The 18118-nt window shown below is 37.2% G+C and overlaps 1 protein-coding gene across 9 annotated transcripts in view; it reads right to left on the bottom strand.

Moving 5' to 3' along the window:
* Positions 1 to 18118, bottom strand: part of PPP1R21 (protein phosphatase 1 regulatory subunit 21) — a 32693-nt gene continuing 14575 nt past the window's right edge. For 6 of the 9 annotated variants that reach the window (XM_067292985.1, XM_067292989.1, XM_067292991.1 and 3 more), the window contains 12 exons: positions 15730 to 15992; positions 14699 to 14835; positions 13668 to 13760; positions 11749 to 11876; positions 11279 to 11431; positions 10413 to 10505; positions 9034 to 9267; positions 7281 to 7316; positions 5958 to 6074; positions 4930 to 5028; positions 2525 to 2653; positions 1 to 675 (listed from right to left, as the gene is read on the bottom strand). In XM_067292985.1, coding sequence (XP_067149086.1) covers positions 646 to 675; positions 2525 to 2653; positions 4930 to 5028; positions 5958 to 6074; positions 7281 to 7316; positions 9034 to 9267; positions 10413 to 10505; positions 11279 to 11431; positions 11749 to 11876; positions 13668 to 13760; positions 14699 to 14835; positions 15730 to 15992 — 1512 coding nt within the window. In that variant the 3' untranslated portion in view covers positions 1 to 645. The remainder of the gene's footprint in view (positions 676 to 2524; positions 2654 to 4929; positions 5029 to 5957; positions 6075 to 7280; positions 7317 to 9033; positions 9268 to 10412; positions 10506 to 11278; positions 11432 to 11748; positions 11877 to 13667; positions 13761 to 14698; positions 14836 to 15729; positions 15993 to 18118) is intronic. The other 3 variants (XM_067292986.1, XM_013949867.2, XM_067292988.1) reach the window with 2 other exon arrangements.

Here is an 18118-nt window from a genome sequence, read left to right as displayed (position 1 = left end):
TTCAGCTATTTGTGCTCTTTATTTCAAAATTCAAAGTGCCAAATACAAGCAGCAAATTTTCATTATTATGGTCTAAAATAAGAACGATCCCATTTACCTTTGTGAATTTATAGAAACCATTTTTAAAGCCACAATCCCAATTAATTCAAAAGAGCTGAGAACAGGAATAATACATTTACAGTAACTGCACAGCTTGCATGGCCCAAAAAAGTCTTCAAACTTAAACTGCTCTTAACAAGTAACTGAATGTACACATGTTGACAGTTTAACTTAACTCAGAAATAGACAACTACTGCACTGATACCAAGTTTGTTAATGCATAATCAGACCTGAAAATATACAAAACCTGAAGTTATTACATGAAATTAAAACCTGGTTTTAAGAAGTGCACAGTAAAAACTGAAGGTAATTACTATATAAATTATCCACAGAGTGTATATTTTCTGGTTTAAAGCCAACATTAAGTTCTGTTTCATCTGTTACAAGTTCTAAATGTTTGAAAGCCATTTACAGCACCAAATCAGTTTTTACTAGACCCAATACCACCTCTGCTTCCTGGAACAAACAGGAACTGGACACCGAGTTTTCAGTATCTGCGTTCTGTGCAGCAGTAGCCGCCTCTGAAGACAGTTGATTAGCTGTGAACTATCGACTTTTGTTCTTTTTAGAATTTCCCTGTAGCAACAAGAAATAAGTGAACAGAATATATAATTCAGATAAGCAAGTTTATACAAACTACATACAAAACAACCTGAGGCCTGATAATTTATGCCTTCAAACAAAGATCAGTCAAACTGAAAATAAACAGTCCATAAGCTGCCAATAATGAAAGCCTACAGCTGGAGCGCTTGCTCTCTAAATCCCTCTATTCTTACAGGCCTTGTAGAGGAAAGTACCAGAGCCTTCAACCAAACAGAAATATCTTTCTTTAACTGAAACTGGGGGAAAAAGACATTTACGTTATGTCCCAAAAAACTCAGTTATATTAATACCACAAATACCGTAAGCTCTATGAAGACAAGTCAAGTTTTATTTTGTCCTTAAGTGCTATTTCAAATACAAATCTTAAAGGATAATTTCCCTTCAAATTGAGTTGAACCTCCTCAGTTCCTCCCCCCCCATTTTGCTTAAAAAAATTAAGTTTTAGCTTGGTTCTACACAGAATATTTCTAGTTTAGAAAAAAAGAATATTTTACAACTAACCAATTCACAATCGACTTTCAATAATTCCACAAAGCAAACGTGTAGCGTAAAACAAAGTTGTGTAATAATTACTTGCTGGCAATTCACTGTTTTCCTATTTCCTTAAGATAATTTGTTTTATCAAACTGGCAATTCTCACCAAATGACAGTGGCCTTCACGGCATCACTTTGATTTCAGCTGGATCACTTTCTGCATTTTGGTAGCATTTGAAATGCAAAACCACTGTCTACTGTTGTTAGATTTTGAACTACTTGCTTAGAGACAGACCCCTTCAATTCTTAGAAGCACAAATAGTGGAAAACCTCCAGAAAACACTTTATAAAAAACAGAGTGCTATGGTCAGCATACAGCCAAAAGCTTCCCTCTAAAAAGAAACACACAAAAAAGATTACACACCAGAACGTAATCCAAAAGAAAATTTGCAATGCCAAATCAAAACACTCAGACATCTAAAGAAAAACAATTCTGTGCATGGGGAGAAGAGTCTAAAAATAAAGATGGCTGTCATGTGACCTCTAATCAAAACATGCCTTTTTACCCATTAGTAAAACCTCCTTCCATGTATCCCACAATTAAAGAGAACAATGCTAGTTTAATTTCACAGGCAGATTAGTGAAGGACAAATGTCCCCACAATATCTGTTTCTTCCTAGAACCTTCAGAAAAGGATATACCATGGTTTAAGCAGTGACTGCTCCAAATGGCAGACTTCCAGTTATTGCATCACTAACATAAGCAAGACAAGTCAGAAACTGTTACTTTTGATGAACACAGTTTTTCAAAGCAAGGAGTCTAAGTGTGCATTTTAAGAGAATTCACAAAAGAATTTTAGTGGCAATATTTTCACTTCCACAAGGGAGGAAAAAACAAAAAGATAGGCTAGAACATGGAAACAACACAGGGAGAAAAAGAGTAACTGCCAAGAACAGAGCATACTGCAACCAAGAGGAGTGCAGGGAGGACACTCCCACCTATAAGGGAAGCATAAATACTCTCTATCACTAAGTGGATTTGCAAATATTTTTATTTTTACCAGATGAAAAACCAAAAAGGTGCTGATCTGCCATCAGAGGATACATTTTCAGAGCCTATTTTGAAGGAGTGACACAAAGTGTTTGGTCTTTCACATATGTATGTTTTCCAAGAGCCTTTGCTTCACTAAAACATGTAGGACAAGGTTTGGAGCTTTCTTCCCAATTGGCTGAGCATAACTACAGCTTGTAACTTGGTTTGTTAAAGGCCAGTATTGCATGAACACCAAATGCAACCTGCAGAGCTCCAAGCTGCAGTCAGTGCCCAGCGTCAATAACCGGCAACTTACCTTACTAGTCAACTTTAGTGTATCAATTTCTTCCCTTTGTTTAGTTAAGGTTTCATTCATACTGCAGAGATGGTCACTCATCATACTTAACTGATCCTCGTAACTTCTCTTTGTCGTCATCAATTCATCCTAAGGAGGGGGGGGAAAAAAAAAAAAAAAAGGATAACCAGAAGCCATTGCTTAATATTAGTGACAACCAGCAAAATAACTAACTTGTATTTCCACCTAGTAGTCAGAACTTTTGATGCTGTATGTGTGCAATTAAGATAAGCCATTGGGAAAAAATATATATATCACTTAATGAAAAAAGAGTCAATAGCTATTTTCTTTTACTTAAAGTTTTATGTACAGTCTGCCCTCCCTTTTTCTTTCTTTTGGAATTTTTTGCAACTCTTCATGGCTTACCTAGGAGATTTGCAGTTAAACCTTGTTTTCAGCCAAGGAACAACTGAACTTTAGAGACTTAGAAGACTGCCTGTACATGAACACATGCAGCACAGTAAGCTAAAGAATCAGCACTCCACATGCAGTTGCACAGCTACGATCTCTCTGGGATTAGAGACACACAGTAGGATAGCGTGTGTGACTAGAACGTAGTGATAGATGGATGCAGACTCTTTAGGAAGGACAGGATGGGAAGGGTAGGAGTCGTGCTCTAAGCAAAGGAGTGGTTTGAACACTCACAACTTTACTTTGGAATAGGTGACAAGATGTTTAAGACCTTATGGGTAGGGATCACAGGAGACTAACAAGGGTGAGGCAGTGGGCATCTGCTGCAGACTGCCTGATTAAGAAGTAGATAAAGCCTCACAATTACAGACCCTAGTCCTCATGAAGGATTTTAACCCTCCTGACATCTGCTGGAAGGGCAACGTGGTGTGACGCAAGCAATCCAGGACTTCTAGTATCGAGAAATTGTCTTTACGACACAAGTTATCAAAAGGCCTAAGAGGTGCTCTGCTGTGCTCACTCACAAATAAGGAAGAACTGGGCAGGGATGTGAAAGCAAATGGTAGCCTTGGCTGCAGTAACCCCATAAATAGGTGGAATTTAAGATCCTGAGGGAAGCAAGCGAGATGAATAGCAGAATTACAACAACCCTCGATTTCAGAAGAGCAAAGTTTGGCTTTTTCAAGGATCTTGGCAAGATCCCATGAAAAATTGCCCTAGAAGGTAAAGGGGCCCAGGAAAGCTGGCTGATCTTCAAGGACAACCTCCTCAGAGCAGAACAGTCCAGTGTTCAGAAAGTTAAGCAAATGTGGCAGAAGGCCAACGTGGCATACAGGAAACTCCTCATTCAACTTGAGCTAACTTAGCTCTGGTCTGACCAAGGAGTGGACTACATTACCTTTGGAGCTCTCGTCCAAGCTAAACAATTCTCTGATTCAATATTACATAGACTAGGAGTAGTGCACTTGCTAGCCTTTTATTATGTAGTTTATTATGTAATTGTGGATGACCATCTCATGTTGAGATAGATATTGCTTGTGAAGTTTGTTAAAGGGACAAATCAAAAGACTACTACTGTGTTCCTGAACTGTTTCTCCAAGCGTCTATTATCAGTATTCATTCCTTATATGTAGCATCTTAGGCACACACTGTCTCAGGCAAGTGAGCAATAAAGGTATGTACTAACTCAATAAGAAAAAAGTGAAAGCACTTGTTAACTGAACACTTATGATTTTTCCTTTTTACTATTGGCTCCCTTCTCAGCTGTGTGAAGGGGAGAGAAAGCAGTAAGTTCACAGCAAGTTAGGCACAGAAGTTTAGTATCCACTGTTAAAAGTGATTTCTTAAAGACTACCCCAAATTTGTTTTTGCTTATTAAACCATCCATCCTCAAAAAAAGCCCTTGTGTTTTTAAGACTTTCAGGCCCAGGTGCCTTGAAGGACTAAGTATTCTGCACTTCATCTGGAAAAGTACATTTGCACCACTTTTCTAGTCCTGTTTCTAAGTTAAATGGACTGAGCTAGAGTAAAACCTGTCAGTTTCTACTCTGCATACTGTTAGAAATGAAGATATGAAGAGAAGAAAGAGCAGATGTAAATGCTGGTTGTAGACAGAGCAGTCCTCCCCTCACACAGGAGGGCAAGCCCCTGAAATTAGTCACACAACCCCACCTTTAGATGAAAAAAACATTCTCGTAAGTACCTTGACATCAAATGTTCTAAAACAAAACCTGGGCTACTACAACCTTCTCCTTGAAGGAATGTTCCACTTTATGGATGGATTTAAAAAGTACTAGTTTAATCATTTTCTGCTTGACATTACAGTTTTTACATCACATTACTGAGGACCTAATAGAGGCATTACCACAATGGCCCTCATTTTTCTCCCTCACCTTCCCCTCACACACCATTACCCTATGAGACGTATCTACTATGCCATTTAATATTTTACTTACCTGTAGTCTACTGATGTTATGACTAGCTAGTTTCAACTCTTCCATGAGCGATTCCTTGGACTTCTCTGCTAAAGCCAATCTTTTGGCAAGTGCTCGACACTGTCCATCAGAGCAGGATGAGGAGGGCAGAAAAAAGGAAAGTTAGTCTTAGAGAATTTTTTTTGTCTTGTGCCATCTTTAACTGAATGCTTTGGATGTTTTCATTTTTCTGTAAGTCATAATCCTTACATTTCAAGAAATTTACTCACAGCTTATACATATTCTTACATGCAGAGATAATAGTTAACATTCAGTTTTTTGTTTCATTTTACAGAATCATCATTGCATTCCATCACTGGCTTGTATTTTTTCACATTATTGCTAGGAAATATTTCATAAGTTAAAAGCAACAGAAACGAGTCGCTTTATATGTTGCTTAAGTATCAGAGAAAGATGATTCCTCCATGCTATGTCAGCTATTATTAAAAAGAATTAGAGAATTTATCCTGCCAACCTGAAGATTCAATGTATTCCATATTGGGAGCTAATTTGATTTGTGGAATTAACCACTTACAGGAAAAGTTACTTATAGTTTAAAAAGAAAAGCAGCAGCTATAGAGATAGTGAAGCATTTTGTTCATTCTTGAAATTAAAATATGACTTATGCCTAAAACCCAATTTCTCAGAAACCTCTTTTTATCACTTTATGACAATATGCTCCAACACTTTTGAATAATGTCATTGTCGCTTTAAGATGAAGTCAAAACTAAGCTGGTAATTAAAACCAGCCACTTCAGCTTGTATAAATAACCATGACTCTTACTGTACTTCTCAATATATGCAATTAAGACAAGGCTAAAAATGATTTTTTAAAAACTTTCTACAGTGCCCATTTTTATGCATACTACACCACAGCCAAAAAACATGTTCCAGGAACAAGTTTTCTGAAACATTATGCAGCATACATTCAAACCCACTGTCATAACACCTGTCTGGAAAATTCAAAAAGGATTTACTGTTTTCAGTACAGACATTGCCTGCATGCTCACCTCAGCATGAAAGTGTACTGATTTGCTGTCAGCAAGCTGTAAATGAGATGTAAGTTCTGCTATCCTTGCCATATAGTGTTTTTTTATCAAGTCTTCACGAGACTCATTATCTGGAGTCTGGTAAAGCAAAAAAAATTAAGCAGATTAAGATATTTATATATTTAGTAGTACTAAATAGTTACATCACAACCTTGTCCTCTATATTGACTCTTCCTCTTCCCACCTGAGGTCTGGCTGCCCTATCCAAAAGCATCAAGTTACCCAAAACAACAAACATATTACAGCAGGTAAAGGGCGACTTTCAATGTCAAGCATAACAAATTGTATAGTACTATCATGTAAGAAGTGCACACCCTTGATTTACTATTTTTTGCCATAACAAAGAGCTGAGTGAAGATGTAAGAATTGCTCAGTTTAACATGAAGTCTCTGATAAAGACAAAAATCCACTGCAGAAGCAGACTACTTGTGCCTAGCAAAAGACCTGCTGGCTTTTCCCAGCAGGAATTCCTGCACATATCCAAATTTCAGCAGCTCACAGACACTCCGAACCCATACTTCCAATGCTGCATATTGCCAGAGGTTTGTTTGGACACTTGGGTGGTAGTCTTTGTTTTAAACTTGCCAGTTTTCTGTAAATTACAGTTACCCACTAGAAGCAGCTTTCACATGGCTTCTCATTACCCTGAATTTTAGTATTATAGAGTAGCTTTTAAGAACTTGTATCAGCTATTATCTGGCCCCAACCTCTCCTCTTTTAATCATTCCTTCAGAAAAAAAAAAAAAAGGAAGAGCAAGGTAAAACACACATCAGTTTCCTGCATGATCAGACAAGGAAAAGCACTGAAGTCTGCTGAGGTTCCTGGGAGAGCTCACCAGGGACATTCACCACAGCCTAGAACCAAAAAATAGAAGGAGAGCCAGAGAAAGGCCTGTAACTTTTTTTGCAACTTTCTCAGGAATTAAGAGTTGAGGTTTGGAACCTGGTAGTTACTGAAGTACCAACACAGCAGTGCTTTTCTCACACTGCAGAGGACAGACCTGGACCACAGTTCACACTGCTCCAGACTGCTTACCTGAATAAATCAGCCAAATATGAGATGGAGTTTGTTACACAGAACTCCACAGTTACTGTGCATTCAGAACAAAACAGGAAAATAGATGGGTTTCAGAAACTTGAACATATATAGACAGACTACATTTGTGACTCCTACCATTATATTAAATTATTGCAGTGGTTTAAGTAATTATCAAGATTAAGTTTTTAAAGAGTCAGAATTGAAGTATTTAACATATCTAATTTGATATGTTCAAAACAGTTTACCTTTTCATTATCAGTAGTTATAGTCAACATTCCAATCTGGAACAAAGCAGAAAATATGCTTAAATGAGAACTGCAAAAATACATACTATAGATATAAATCATTTTGGCTTCTGTCGTAAAAGGACTTCAAATTAAAAAAGTAGCAAAAGTTAAAACTAATTGAATGTTTATTAAAATGCTGCATGTTTATTTTAATTGACAGCATGCAAAAATCTAAGTATTTCCACCTGCAACATAAGCAAGAATAAAAATATATATATAAAGAGAGAGAGAGAGAGAGAGAGAGAGACGAATGCTTTGAGCAGAATTAAAGCTGACACCATTTATCCAAATAGTAAATATCCCAAATAGTAAGTATCCTTTGCCTTATGATGTACATGAAGGGGGGGGAAAAAAGCAAGAAAAAAAGCAAGATACAACTAGCTTGTTTGATTACATAGTTTAATCACACAAAATATTAACATTTCAATGCACTAAGGTACCCCTTAATTAAAAGTTTCAAGAGCAAGGAAATCCATCTTAGATTTCTTGAGCATCTTCTAAACTCTTCTTTTTCCGGTACGACTAATGAATTGCATTGGCAGCGCAGGGTGAGGAACTCACAGAAGTCTAGCAGAGGGGTTAGCTAGCATGTGAAGAACAAGCCTCAAGGACAAGTGTCTCCACAGGGTCAGAATTGTTTCTGATCTTGACAGGAAGGCAGATTTAATTTTAAGAGAAACAAATATGCAATGTTGACATATGAGTGATATTAAGCATTGCTGCTAGAAAAGAATACACTCCTCAAACGCCTAAAGAATTGAATAAAGTATCAAAAACTTTAGCCGCTAGTTTAGTTCAAAAGCGGGATTTTCAAAATAATCAGTCATTTTTATCTTGGGGCAGGGAAGTGAGGAGAAAGTTCTATTGATTGCCGAGCAGATTGTTTTGCATGTCTTAAAGATGACACCCCTGTCAATACCACTTTGGAACTGTTAACTGAGAGGAAAATACAACCCCCTTTAAAATCCTTTCAAGATCTGATAACCAGACAGCAAGGGGGGATGGAGAGAAAAGATACACACTCCCCCACACCGTGAACACCCCCACCACCAACACACACACACACTTGCAACACAAGAGCAAGGACAGAAGGCTTGCTGTATCCAAAAGCAACTTTTTAACCTGCGTCATATGAAAGTTATATAAGTTTAGTGCTCTAGAGAACATTGAAAACTTTGATGGCTTCTTCAAACTAAAATTAAGTTATAGTATATGGACCAGTCTAACCCATTAACAGGGAAATAAAAAGCCACTGATTACATACTTTCATTTTCATTAACATATCTACAGATTTAAAGAGTTTGGGAAACTCAGAGCTGACCTGAGATACTTACTACCTGCAAGGCTTCTCAACTACACACACAAAAAAAACACACACAGAAAAAAAGTATAAATTAAGCATGTTTCACTCTTCCGCCTCAGTCACGCAAGTACAGAGTTACGAATGTGGCCCTGGACCACTAATGAAGTTACTGAACACAAAGGTCTCAGAAGCCAGACGGTTCTAAACTCTGCAGAAAACATTAACAAGCAGCTTTGCAAATTTGGGGAGACCAAGTGTTAACTCAGTTCAACATCATCAAAAAAGCTTCCAGTAATAGTGTTGCACTGATCAAACAGTGCTACCAAGAAGTCACTTCCAAATCAAAGTTGTGGGTTTTTTTCCTCTCTCTCTCTCTCTCTCTCTCCATTGAAGGAAAGAGTCACTTACCAGACTAGTACTTTTAACAGGCTCCCTCTGACTCTTTTCTATGGTTTCCTCCTTCTGTTCAGTTACATTTGGCAAGACAGAGCGCTCTTGCATAGTTTCTGCTAAATGTCCACTAAGAGAGTACTTCAGTTTTTGGTTTTCTTTCTCTAGCTTTATTTTAGCTAGTTGGGCCTCCAACATCCAGTGCTCTTTTTCCTGTTCAAGTTTTGCAATTTTCTCCAGACTCTGCTGAACCTTTAGGAAGAAGAGTTTACAGTCCAGGTTACCAGACACAAACACACACACACCACACAAAGTACAGGAACTGTCTGAAGGCAGTATTATTTAAAAACCTGACACAAGTGAGCTAATTGAATACTACAGCAGGTAAACACCTACTGATCTGAGTTGTAGTCTTAAGTATGGTTATGTGGTCAAAAGTGATCATGTTCAAGTAGACACCATGTTTGGGCACAACTACAGCTCACAGAACTGGGAACGCCATATTAGATGGAAGTTACAGCTGGTAAAGATTAGAAGAATTGCATAGAAACCAAAAAGATACATGGCCAGCACTGTCTTGGTCTATGCTTGAAAACAAAACCAAGCCACAGAACCCCCCACTTATTCAGATACGAGAACAACAGGTCAGATGCTGGTCAATCTTATCATTCCACGCATTTCATTTTTCATATTCAAACTCAACTACTATACTTTGAATAAGGGCCACTACAAATCACAGAAACCACCTTCTGGGGAAAAAAAAAAAAAAAAAGAGAGAAAAAAAACCCCCACACCTCACGAAAACAAAACCCAGAATGACTCAAGCACAACCAGAGCGCTCAGATCAGTAGAGAACTGACAGATTAGTCAGTAAGTCTCATTTATACAAAGAGACAGGCAGACTGAGTAGAACTTTTAAATACCGTTTAACTTCCCTCTGCCTCAGCTTCCAAAAACAAAATAGATACAGGAATGGTTAGAATAGCCAAATATATTCTGTAATTGAAAAGAAAGTCACTGTCAGTAACCAGTGCTGGTAAATCCTACATAGTCTGGGAGAACACCCAAAACAGCACGTAACAGAAACAAATACCTTAATATGCCTTGTCTTTATTTTGATTTTATCTAAATTATTAGGTAAAGACTGCCTGACACCTTGTATTTATACAACAAAGACATCAATGGCACAATCTTGTCTTTCATAATTACATGTACGTGCTACAAGTACAAGAGAGCAAACCTTGGATAACATAGCTTGACAAGAATAATTTTACTCTCAAAACTCAAGATACCTCCAGTCTAATTTTAAGCTTCAAAATATATAGGGAGACTATTCAATACTGCTTTACCTTTACAACATACATTATTAAATGTTAGTAAAATTTACACCAGAATACCTGTTGTGCAAGGCCTTCTCTGCTTTCCGTGGAGCTCAGAAGAACTCTGCGATTGGCCAAAGCCTCTTCATAAGGCACTGAATCTGAACAAGGCTGCAGAAAGATAAAAGAAACCTCACAACATTTCACAGCAGAGCAGAATATGTACTTTCTATGTTTATTTTCTTATTGCCCTCCTTCCTGTCCCTAATCCCTTTAGTAAAGGGAAAATATTCCAAACATTTAACAGCCAGTAGAAAAGCTAACTTGAGCTCCAAATAAAGTAACATATACCCGATTAAAAAAAGCTCAGAACACTCCATGTGTTACTTAAGTTACTAACTTACTGTTAATAATCAAATGCAGCTTTAGGTCCACTTGACATAAGCCACAGCAAAGTGATTTAATGATTGTCAAGTATATCACTACTTATTTGCTAATTTTAATGGGAAAAGAGGGGAGATCTGGTACTATTTAATCCTTTGGTTCAGCACATTTTCTCCAGGATACATCCTTTTCAAAACTTTTTTTGTGCCTGTTAACCTCCACTATCTTCCAGTCAAAGCAAATATAATATCAATCACTCCATATTCCCAGCAAGTATGGTAAGAAATTTAAATAAGCAACTGTCTTCTCCTGGGAGTCCTGGCACGAAGTTATTCGTGGAAGTGGAGAGCGCAATCAACATGTACCCTCAGCTGTGAGGGCAACTACATTCTCTAGAGCAGTAATTCTACTGCAGAATTTAATGGTCCCATTTCCTCAGGGAAGGGTTTTTCATTCAGAGGAAAATTCATTCCAAATACTGAAAATCCTTAGTTTGGATTCTTTGACATAACAGCAAGTGAATTGTACTTTCTCTGTGCAAGTATGCCAGCTGAACAAACCTTCTTCAAAGACTTCATGTAGGCAGCTGCCTTTTTCTTGTACTGCAGCATACACTCAGCTGAAAGAGGGCTGATAAACTCTGCTCCTCCTTTAGGCCCATAACTCAATGAACCAGTGAAGTGATCCAAATTGTTGCTGAAGAACGAGGCAATCTAGGCACATCAAGAAGAAGTATTGAGTGAAACTGGACTTCACAACAAAAGGAAATTCACACAAGTTGTGGCCTTCACTTCTCTTACACATTTATAGACTTTAACACAGCATCCTCTTCACAATATCTGCTCTTAACAAACATGCAGTTGCTTTTAACACATGGCCTGAAAATAGCTTAGAAGAAACTGATAAACTGATACTATATATTACTAATATCGGAGACAGTGATAACTACATTTCTCAAATCATACTTTTTTTTTTTTTTAAAGCCTGCTTAAGCTGAGGCATTATATTGAAACAAAAAAATAACCATTACCTTGCCCACTCCATTTGTTAAAGCCACAACAGAGGATAAAACGCAGTCATTCGTTGTTATAAGTTTCTGCGTGGCTGTTGGAACCTCTTGTTCTAAAGTTGCTTTCTGACTGTAGTGCTTTGAAATGTCTAAAGAAGACGAGAACAGTTATTTCTTTCGTCTAAGTAACCATTTTTAAATTCAACTTTTATGGCTTTGGGCTTTGAACATTTTTCTCTTCTGCAAATGAGTTGTATAAAAGATTAGTCTAGATATTCTTATAATTAATTCTTCAGTAGACTGTCTTGGACAACTGCTTACAAACCTAAGAAATAGACATTATGCTTGTTACAAAAGGCAGAATAAAAGGGCATATTTTCAAGTGTGCTCAGTATCCCAAAAATCATAGCTATACAAGGGAGCCAAGGTCCTTTTAAACTAGCACTTCATTTCAAAAGTATACTTACCATCTCCATATACGGAGAGGTCAGGATTTTTACTAATGTTCGATACTCAAGTCTTAAATTTACACGACTTAGAAGGGATGGTGTTTTAATCTTAGTAATTCTTTCAGTTAAAAATAGTAACACAATCTTAGGAGAAAAAGATCAACTTTTTGAAAGTCATTTACAAAAAAGTGGTAGTTTCTATACACCACTCTCAAGAGCACCAAAATTTAAAAAAAGTGTTTACCGTGGAAGACCAGAAATTCCCAATTTTGGTCTAGTTACAAATAAGCAATTATTTCACAAGTAAACTTATTGCAATAAAAAACTATTGCTACAGAATGGAGAAATCCCAGGTTAACACCACCAGAAGGAAATTATGTTTTGTGGCAAGTTTAGGAAGCTGGGGATTAGTTTGGGTTGGTGAGGAAGGGAGGAGAGAAAATAATAATAAAAAAATCTGACATACAGGAATGGGAGGTGTCAAGCACAATAATTCTCATTAGCTAATGATTCTACTGACACTTTTCTTCACTTTTTCTAAGGTGCAAGTTTTGTCTTGAGATTGCTGTAATTACAGCAACTCTACTAAGAAACTAGAAGGTATATATCAATAACACTTATCCATGCTACAAGACCATACATCAAAAAACAGGAGAGACTAAACCAACAAGCTCTAATTTTTTTTTTTTAATATAGGGACTTATTATAATCAGGACTCTGCAAAATGGGGGAATACTACTGACTTTTATTACTAACGGCCTGAAGAATCAACATGCATTTTATTTAAGATTATAAAAGCTTAGTGTTTATACAGCTGACTAGTATCAGAATGATTCAGCTATACTGAATATTTTCTCTGGGAACAGCTACATAGTACAGAATATTCTAGAATAAACAGAGAAACATTCTTTTTTTAATCCCTTCTCCCTCAGTTTTAACCAAACAGCACTTGACTGAAAATGTAACATATCCATGTCCTTTTGATAAAGGATAGCCATTTTCAAGGAGGAAGTTAGAATTTCAAAGTGAAAGCTAACTTCTTGGTAAGTTTTGGTTACATATTCATGTTAAAAGAAGAACTCACCTAAAAACTGTAAGGAAAAATTCCATTTTGATTGCTGAGACTAGGTCAACTGTATATAAGCAGGGGAAAATATGTACATTTAATGGCATTCCATTCTGTATGCTAGTTCACTACAGCGATACAATTCAGAAACTGAAGTGATACTGCTCAGGGTGATTCTAGAGAGCCACAGTTAAATTTTCCAGCAACTTACAAAAACAAAGCTAGCAGAATGGAGGAATGAAAAACATGCATGTATCTCCAAAACAAACAGTAGCTTTAATTTGACTGTTTTGTCTTTACCGATTAAGATGAGATTTTATCATATAAACTTTTTCTATAACAGTATGTTAGATGCGTGTTATATATGTATATATTTATATGGAAAGCAACAAAGCTAAAACATACCACTACTCCATTCCACTCACCTTTCAGAATGTCATGAAATCCATGAAGACTTGCAGCAACGTTTGTAAATACAAAGCTGTAATTTGTCCTAAGACAACCCTCTGGTTTTGTACCTAAGAGTACCATGAAGAAAAGTAAACAAAGCTCAATCATGAATGAAAAAAGTTAACTCTGAAAAAGCATCCTATTTCTGCCTTCTAGAAACATTTGCATGGGGCATAATCTTTAGAACAGAAGAAAGAACAGATTCATTGATTAGAATTTCCCCCTTTTGTATTAAATTTCTCTATTGAATTTTGCCAGAGTAAGCAAGTCAAAGACTTCCAAGCTTTTTAGATTTCATTTAGACTTTACAAATATCTTCAGCTATTTGTCTCAAAGATCAATTATGCATATCAAAAAAATTTACATACTTCATTATAGGAGGAACCATCTCGGTCCTTCTAAGTGAAGGCTGAGATAATCTGAAGCTATGAAATAACTATCTGCTCTTATTATTTACAGCATGCATCTGGATATTATCCCCCCACCCAAAGATTTGACTTGATTTTATTTAGTTATAACCACAAGTTGTAGTTTAATAACCTTATGAATAGGAACTGAAAGGGATAATTAATAATGAAATTCAGTTTATTAACAATTTAATAATTAAGTGATCACAAAAGATGTATGTCAATCATACTATAAAAATTTACAGTTATTTCTTCTCTACTGTTAACTGACTAAAATGTGGTAAATGAGATTGCTTGCTAACTTCCAGGCCTGCATCCTGGCCACATCTATCTGGAAGGGGAAGGGGAGGTGGGGAGGGGAGAAAGTGACAGACAGGAAGAAAAATGTCCTACAGCACAGTGTCCCAGGGCCCCAATATAGCAGGGCATGCTGCAGAACTCGCCTGCCCCACAGTTTAGTCTGTATCTAGAAAGTAGCATTAACCTTATTTTCCTGCATCCACAGATTTTTTATTTTTTATTTTTAAAAGGAAAGCTAGTTCAAAAGGAACACTAGGACCTTACAGTCTCAAAGTAACTGAGCTGAAACAGGCACTTACTTGGTAAGGCAAGAAGACTAATGTACGTGTGTAGCTTCTCAAAGACCGCAGTCAACTTTTTCATGTCTCTGTGTAGCTCCATATTTCTAGCTCTTAAGGCAGCTGTGCAAAGAGAAGACTCACACTCTTCTTCCAAACTAGGAATATATGAATGTGTTTAAAACAAAACAAAAAAACACCACAAGTATAATGAGAAACAAGTCTGTGATTTTGTGGGTAGATAAGTAGCATTCTCCACATCCCAAGCCCAAAGCAACAACAATATAATATTTTAGAAAGGTTAACATATCAGAGTAACTTAGCTATACGTGACAATTTCCAAGTGCTTGTATAAGCCCAGCTCTTAGAAGCCTCAGTCAAAAGGCAGGACCTCCTGAGGAACAGAGCTGTGCATACCCATGGCAAGGAACTGAAAGTATCAGTTTAAAGACCTTTTCCTCTACTGCATAAAGTCTTTATTTTGTTTAAGCTGGAAGTGCAGGAGAAGAGGCACAAAGAAGGCATAAAACAAGCTCTTTCCTCTACTCTTAAGTGTTTGTGCTGATAATCCATCTCCCTTCAAACCATTCAGGAACAAAGTTTTTCACTGCAGAAAGGAGTGCATCTGACTTAGTTTACTTTGCATCTCTAGATCTTAGTGTTATTTGCATCTCTAGACAGAGACCCAGGAAATTAACAATTTCTGTCTACAATACCTGCATCGTATCAGTGCTATTGAATAATATGATTAAGAAATAGAAAAAACAATTCATCTTTCATTAAAGCCTTATCTGTAAGTGGAAAGAAAGGCTTTTAAAATATATGTTTTTAGCTCTAATGCCCAGCTGGGAAAAAAAACAAAAATAAAAAACACACAAAAACAAAAAAGCACCCACATATTCATATATAACCAGAGGACAAAAAAAAAAGCGCTACCTTTCAAGCCAGGATGCTCTAAGGGTTGACTTGACATTTGAGTTCTAGACATTGCTAATGATGAGAACCTGACATACTTCACATCCTTTTAATTTGATCTATTAAATCAAAAGTACCTTTTTAATTGGTAAGGAAGAATCTTTCTTAAAAAGCATAAGTATGAAGATAAATGTTCTGCGAAAGCCTTCAATTTCACAGCTGTTTCCTGAAAGGAAAACAACACGTGAGTATTTTTGTAGAGTGGAGATCTTTCAAGGCTAAAAATAAGAAATCTTACCAGCACTGTTACCGTATCTTCCGTAATGCTCTCAAACAAGTGAAGCATTCCTTCCTCCAGAGGGCGAACATATGATGCATTTTCATGAAGATACTGTGAAAACTGAGTACAGAGATTTAAAATGGTGCTTGCTGAACGCTTTTGCAAAGTGTTTCAAGGTAACAATTGAACTTTCACATAGCACCTTTCATCTTGGATAATACCAAAGACGTTGATAAGATGTAACCGTGAAGTGATGTACAGCCACCTCTTCTACAGGGTAGACTAACATATACCTTGTGGGAAAGTGGGATATAGTGAAGACTATAATGGAAGTTCAGGCAAAACCCCACCTAGGGCTTTCCACAGCACCCTATCTCCCTTTAACTGCCATGCACAGCACACCAAACTTCTGCTTTTCAAGTACAAGGTTTTGCATTCCTCAGAGCTCCACTACATCAAATTAAGGCTAGTTTCATGCACCCATTAAGCCACCAAAATGAGTTATCCTACCTTCCTCTCACCTGTTGCTCATGTACCACCCCTTGTCCTGTACATCAGCACAAACATTTGCACAGCCATGCTGCGCATAGTCTGGGTTAAAACTAACACCAAAAAAGGTGAAATTTAACCTGGATCTGTTTCTAATTCAGTTTGCTGCATTAGCCAAAACACGCTTATGCCAATGCAAAGGAGGAAGCAGTAACTAATCAGAGGGAGAACTGCTACTTTCAGTGGCTATGCCAGCTTAGAGCAATTGTGAAACTTTGGCCTCATATGGCTGCCTGACTTTGCTAAAAGTCCCTTAAATAACTTTGATAGATTTTTTCCTCAAAAAAGTATATACCTGAAAACTAAGGTATTTACTCTTTCACACAATCAAAATGTAACAGTAACATCAGCTTTTGACTTTGATACCACAGTATTACAAAAAGCTTTTTCCATAGATTGACATACATAGCCAAAAGTAATCTTGGTTTTTATTTTGTCCCACAGGAAGGTACCTTCACCTTTGATTATTTATATTACAAAAGTAGCTAAAGATCCCAGGCAAGTAGGGTACGATAAGTTTCCAATTAATTATTTATTATTATGATGCAGAAACACAGCGTTAACAAGAAGAGAGAGATGCTTAGCTCTCATTCACGCATGCACAAATCTGAATGGAATTAGGAAAAATTCTTAAATCTAAGGAGGAAGAAATACCACATGCAGAATGCTCCTGTCTTGTATTGCAAGAGGACTGGAGTTATCTGGTATGATGCTGAAGACCCAACAGAACCCAGCAATCCAATACTTAGAGAAAAGGAATACTTGAACCTGGAAGGGAATTGTCCACATCTACTTTGAGTGTTTGTTGGGGGAAATAGCTTGAAAGCGCCAGACAAAACCTGGAGTTGGGGAAAAATAAATCAGTGCGAGTGCACCAAGCCACTACATGATAGTAATGTCTCATTTTCTCTACTGCATTAAGGGGAGATTTTTTTGAACCACTCAGTGGAGGAGCTAAGATCACACTGAGAAAGCTTGCCAAGCAAATAGATGACCAAAAATACAGGGGCAGCTTCAGTGAGCGACAAAAGATGCTTAGCTGCTGGAAAGGCACAGCAAAAGCCCTGAGCAGGAGGGTGCCCTGAGGCAATTTGGTTACAAACAAACCAGAATAGGGGCAGACTACAAGAGACGATTATGAGGACAAAAAGCCTGAACTACTGAATCAGAATCAATTATCAGAAAGAGAATCAAATTACAGTTCTGATTAAGTTGCAAGTTTCAGCTGTGTGAAAGCACTTTGCTGAAGAGCAGTGGGGAAGTGTTAACCAGGACATTAAGAATAAAAAAAGTGCAAGAAGTGATGGCTAAGAAACCTGATTTTACTCACTTAGTATAAATGGCATTAATATCTGCAGAATCCAATCACCATGCTAGGCCATATAGATAAGGAGACACAGCTCCTGCCCCAAAGAATTTGGAAGATGACAGAACAGCATAGTTTTTGCAAGAAGGATGTGTCATCCTGAGTATATTTAGTGGCAGGAACAAGAAAACCCTGTTCTTTCTCAAATTAAGATCAATGCTGAACATCTGACAAAGTATAACCTTGATTCAAATAGCTGAAAGGACTGAGAAGGTAAATAGACTGGGATTTCTTTAGCAGATAACATCTTCACACACATATTTGTTGACAGCAAAGAGACTAAAGAGGTCCCTCCAAGAACAAGAAAGTTCTGGGATAGTTTACATTGCCA

Source organism: Apteryx mantelli, chromosome 3 (genome assembly GCF_036417845.1).
Source record: "Apteryx mantelli isolate bAptMan1 chromosome 3, bAptMan1.hap1, whole genome shotgun sequence".
NCBI classification, from domain to species: domain Eukaryota; kingdom Metazoa; phylum Chordata; class Aves; order Apterygiformes; family Apterygidae; genus Apteryx; species Apteryx mantelli.
This window is presented reverse-complemented; position numbering and strand designations above follow the sequence as displayed.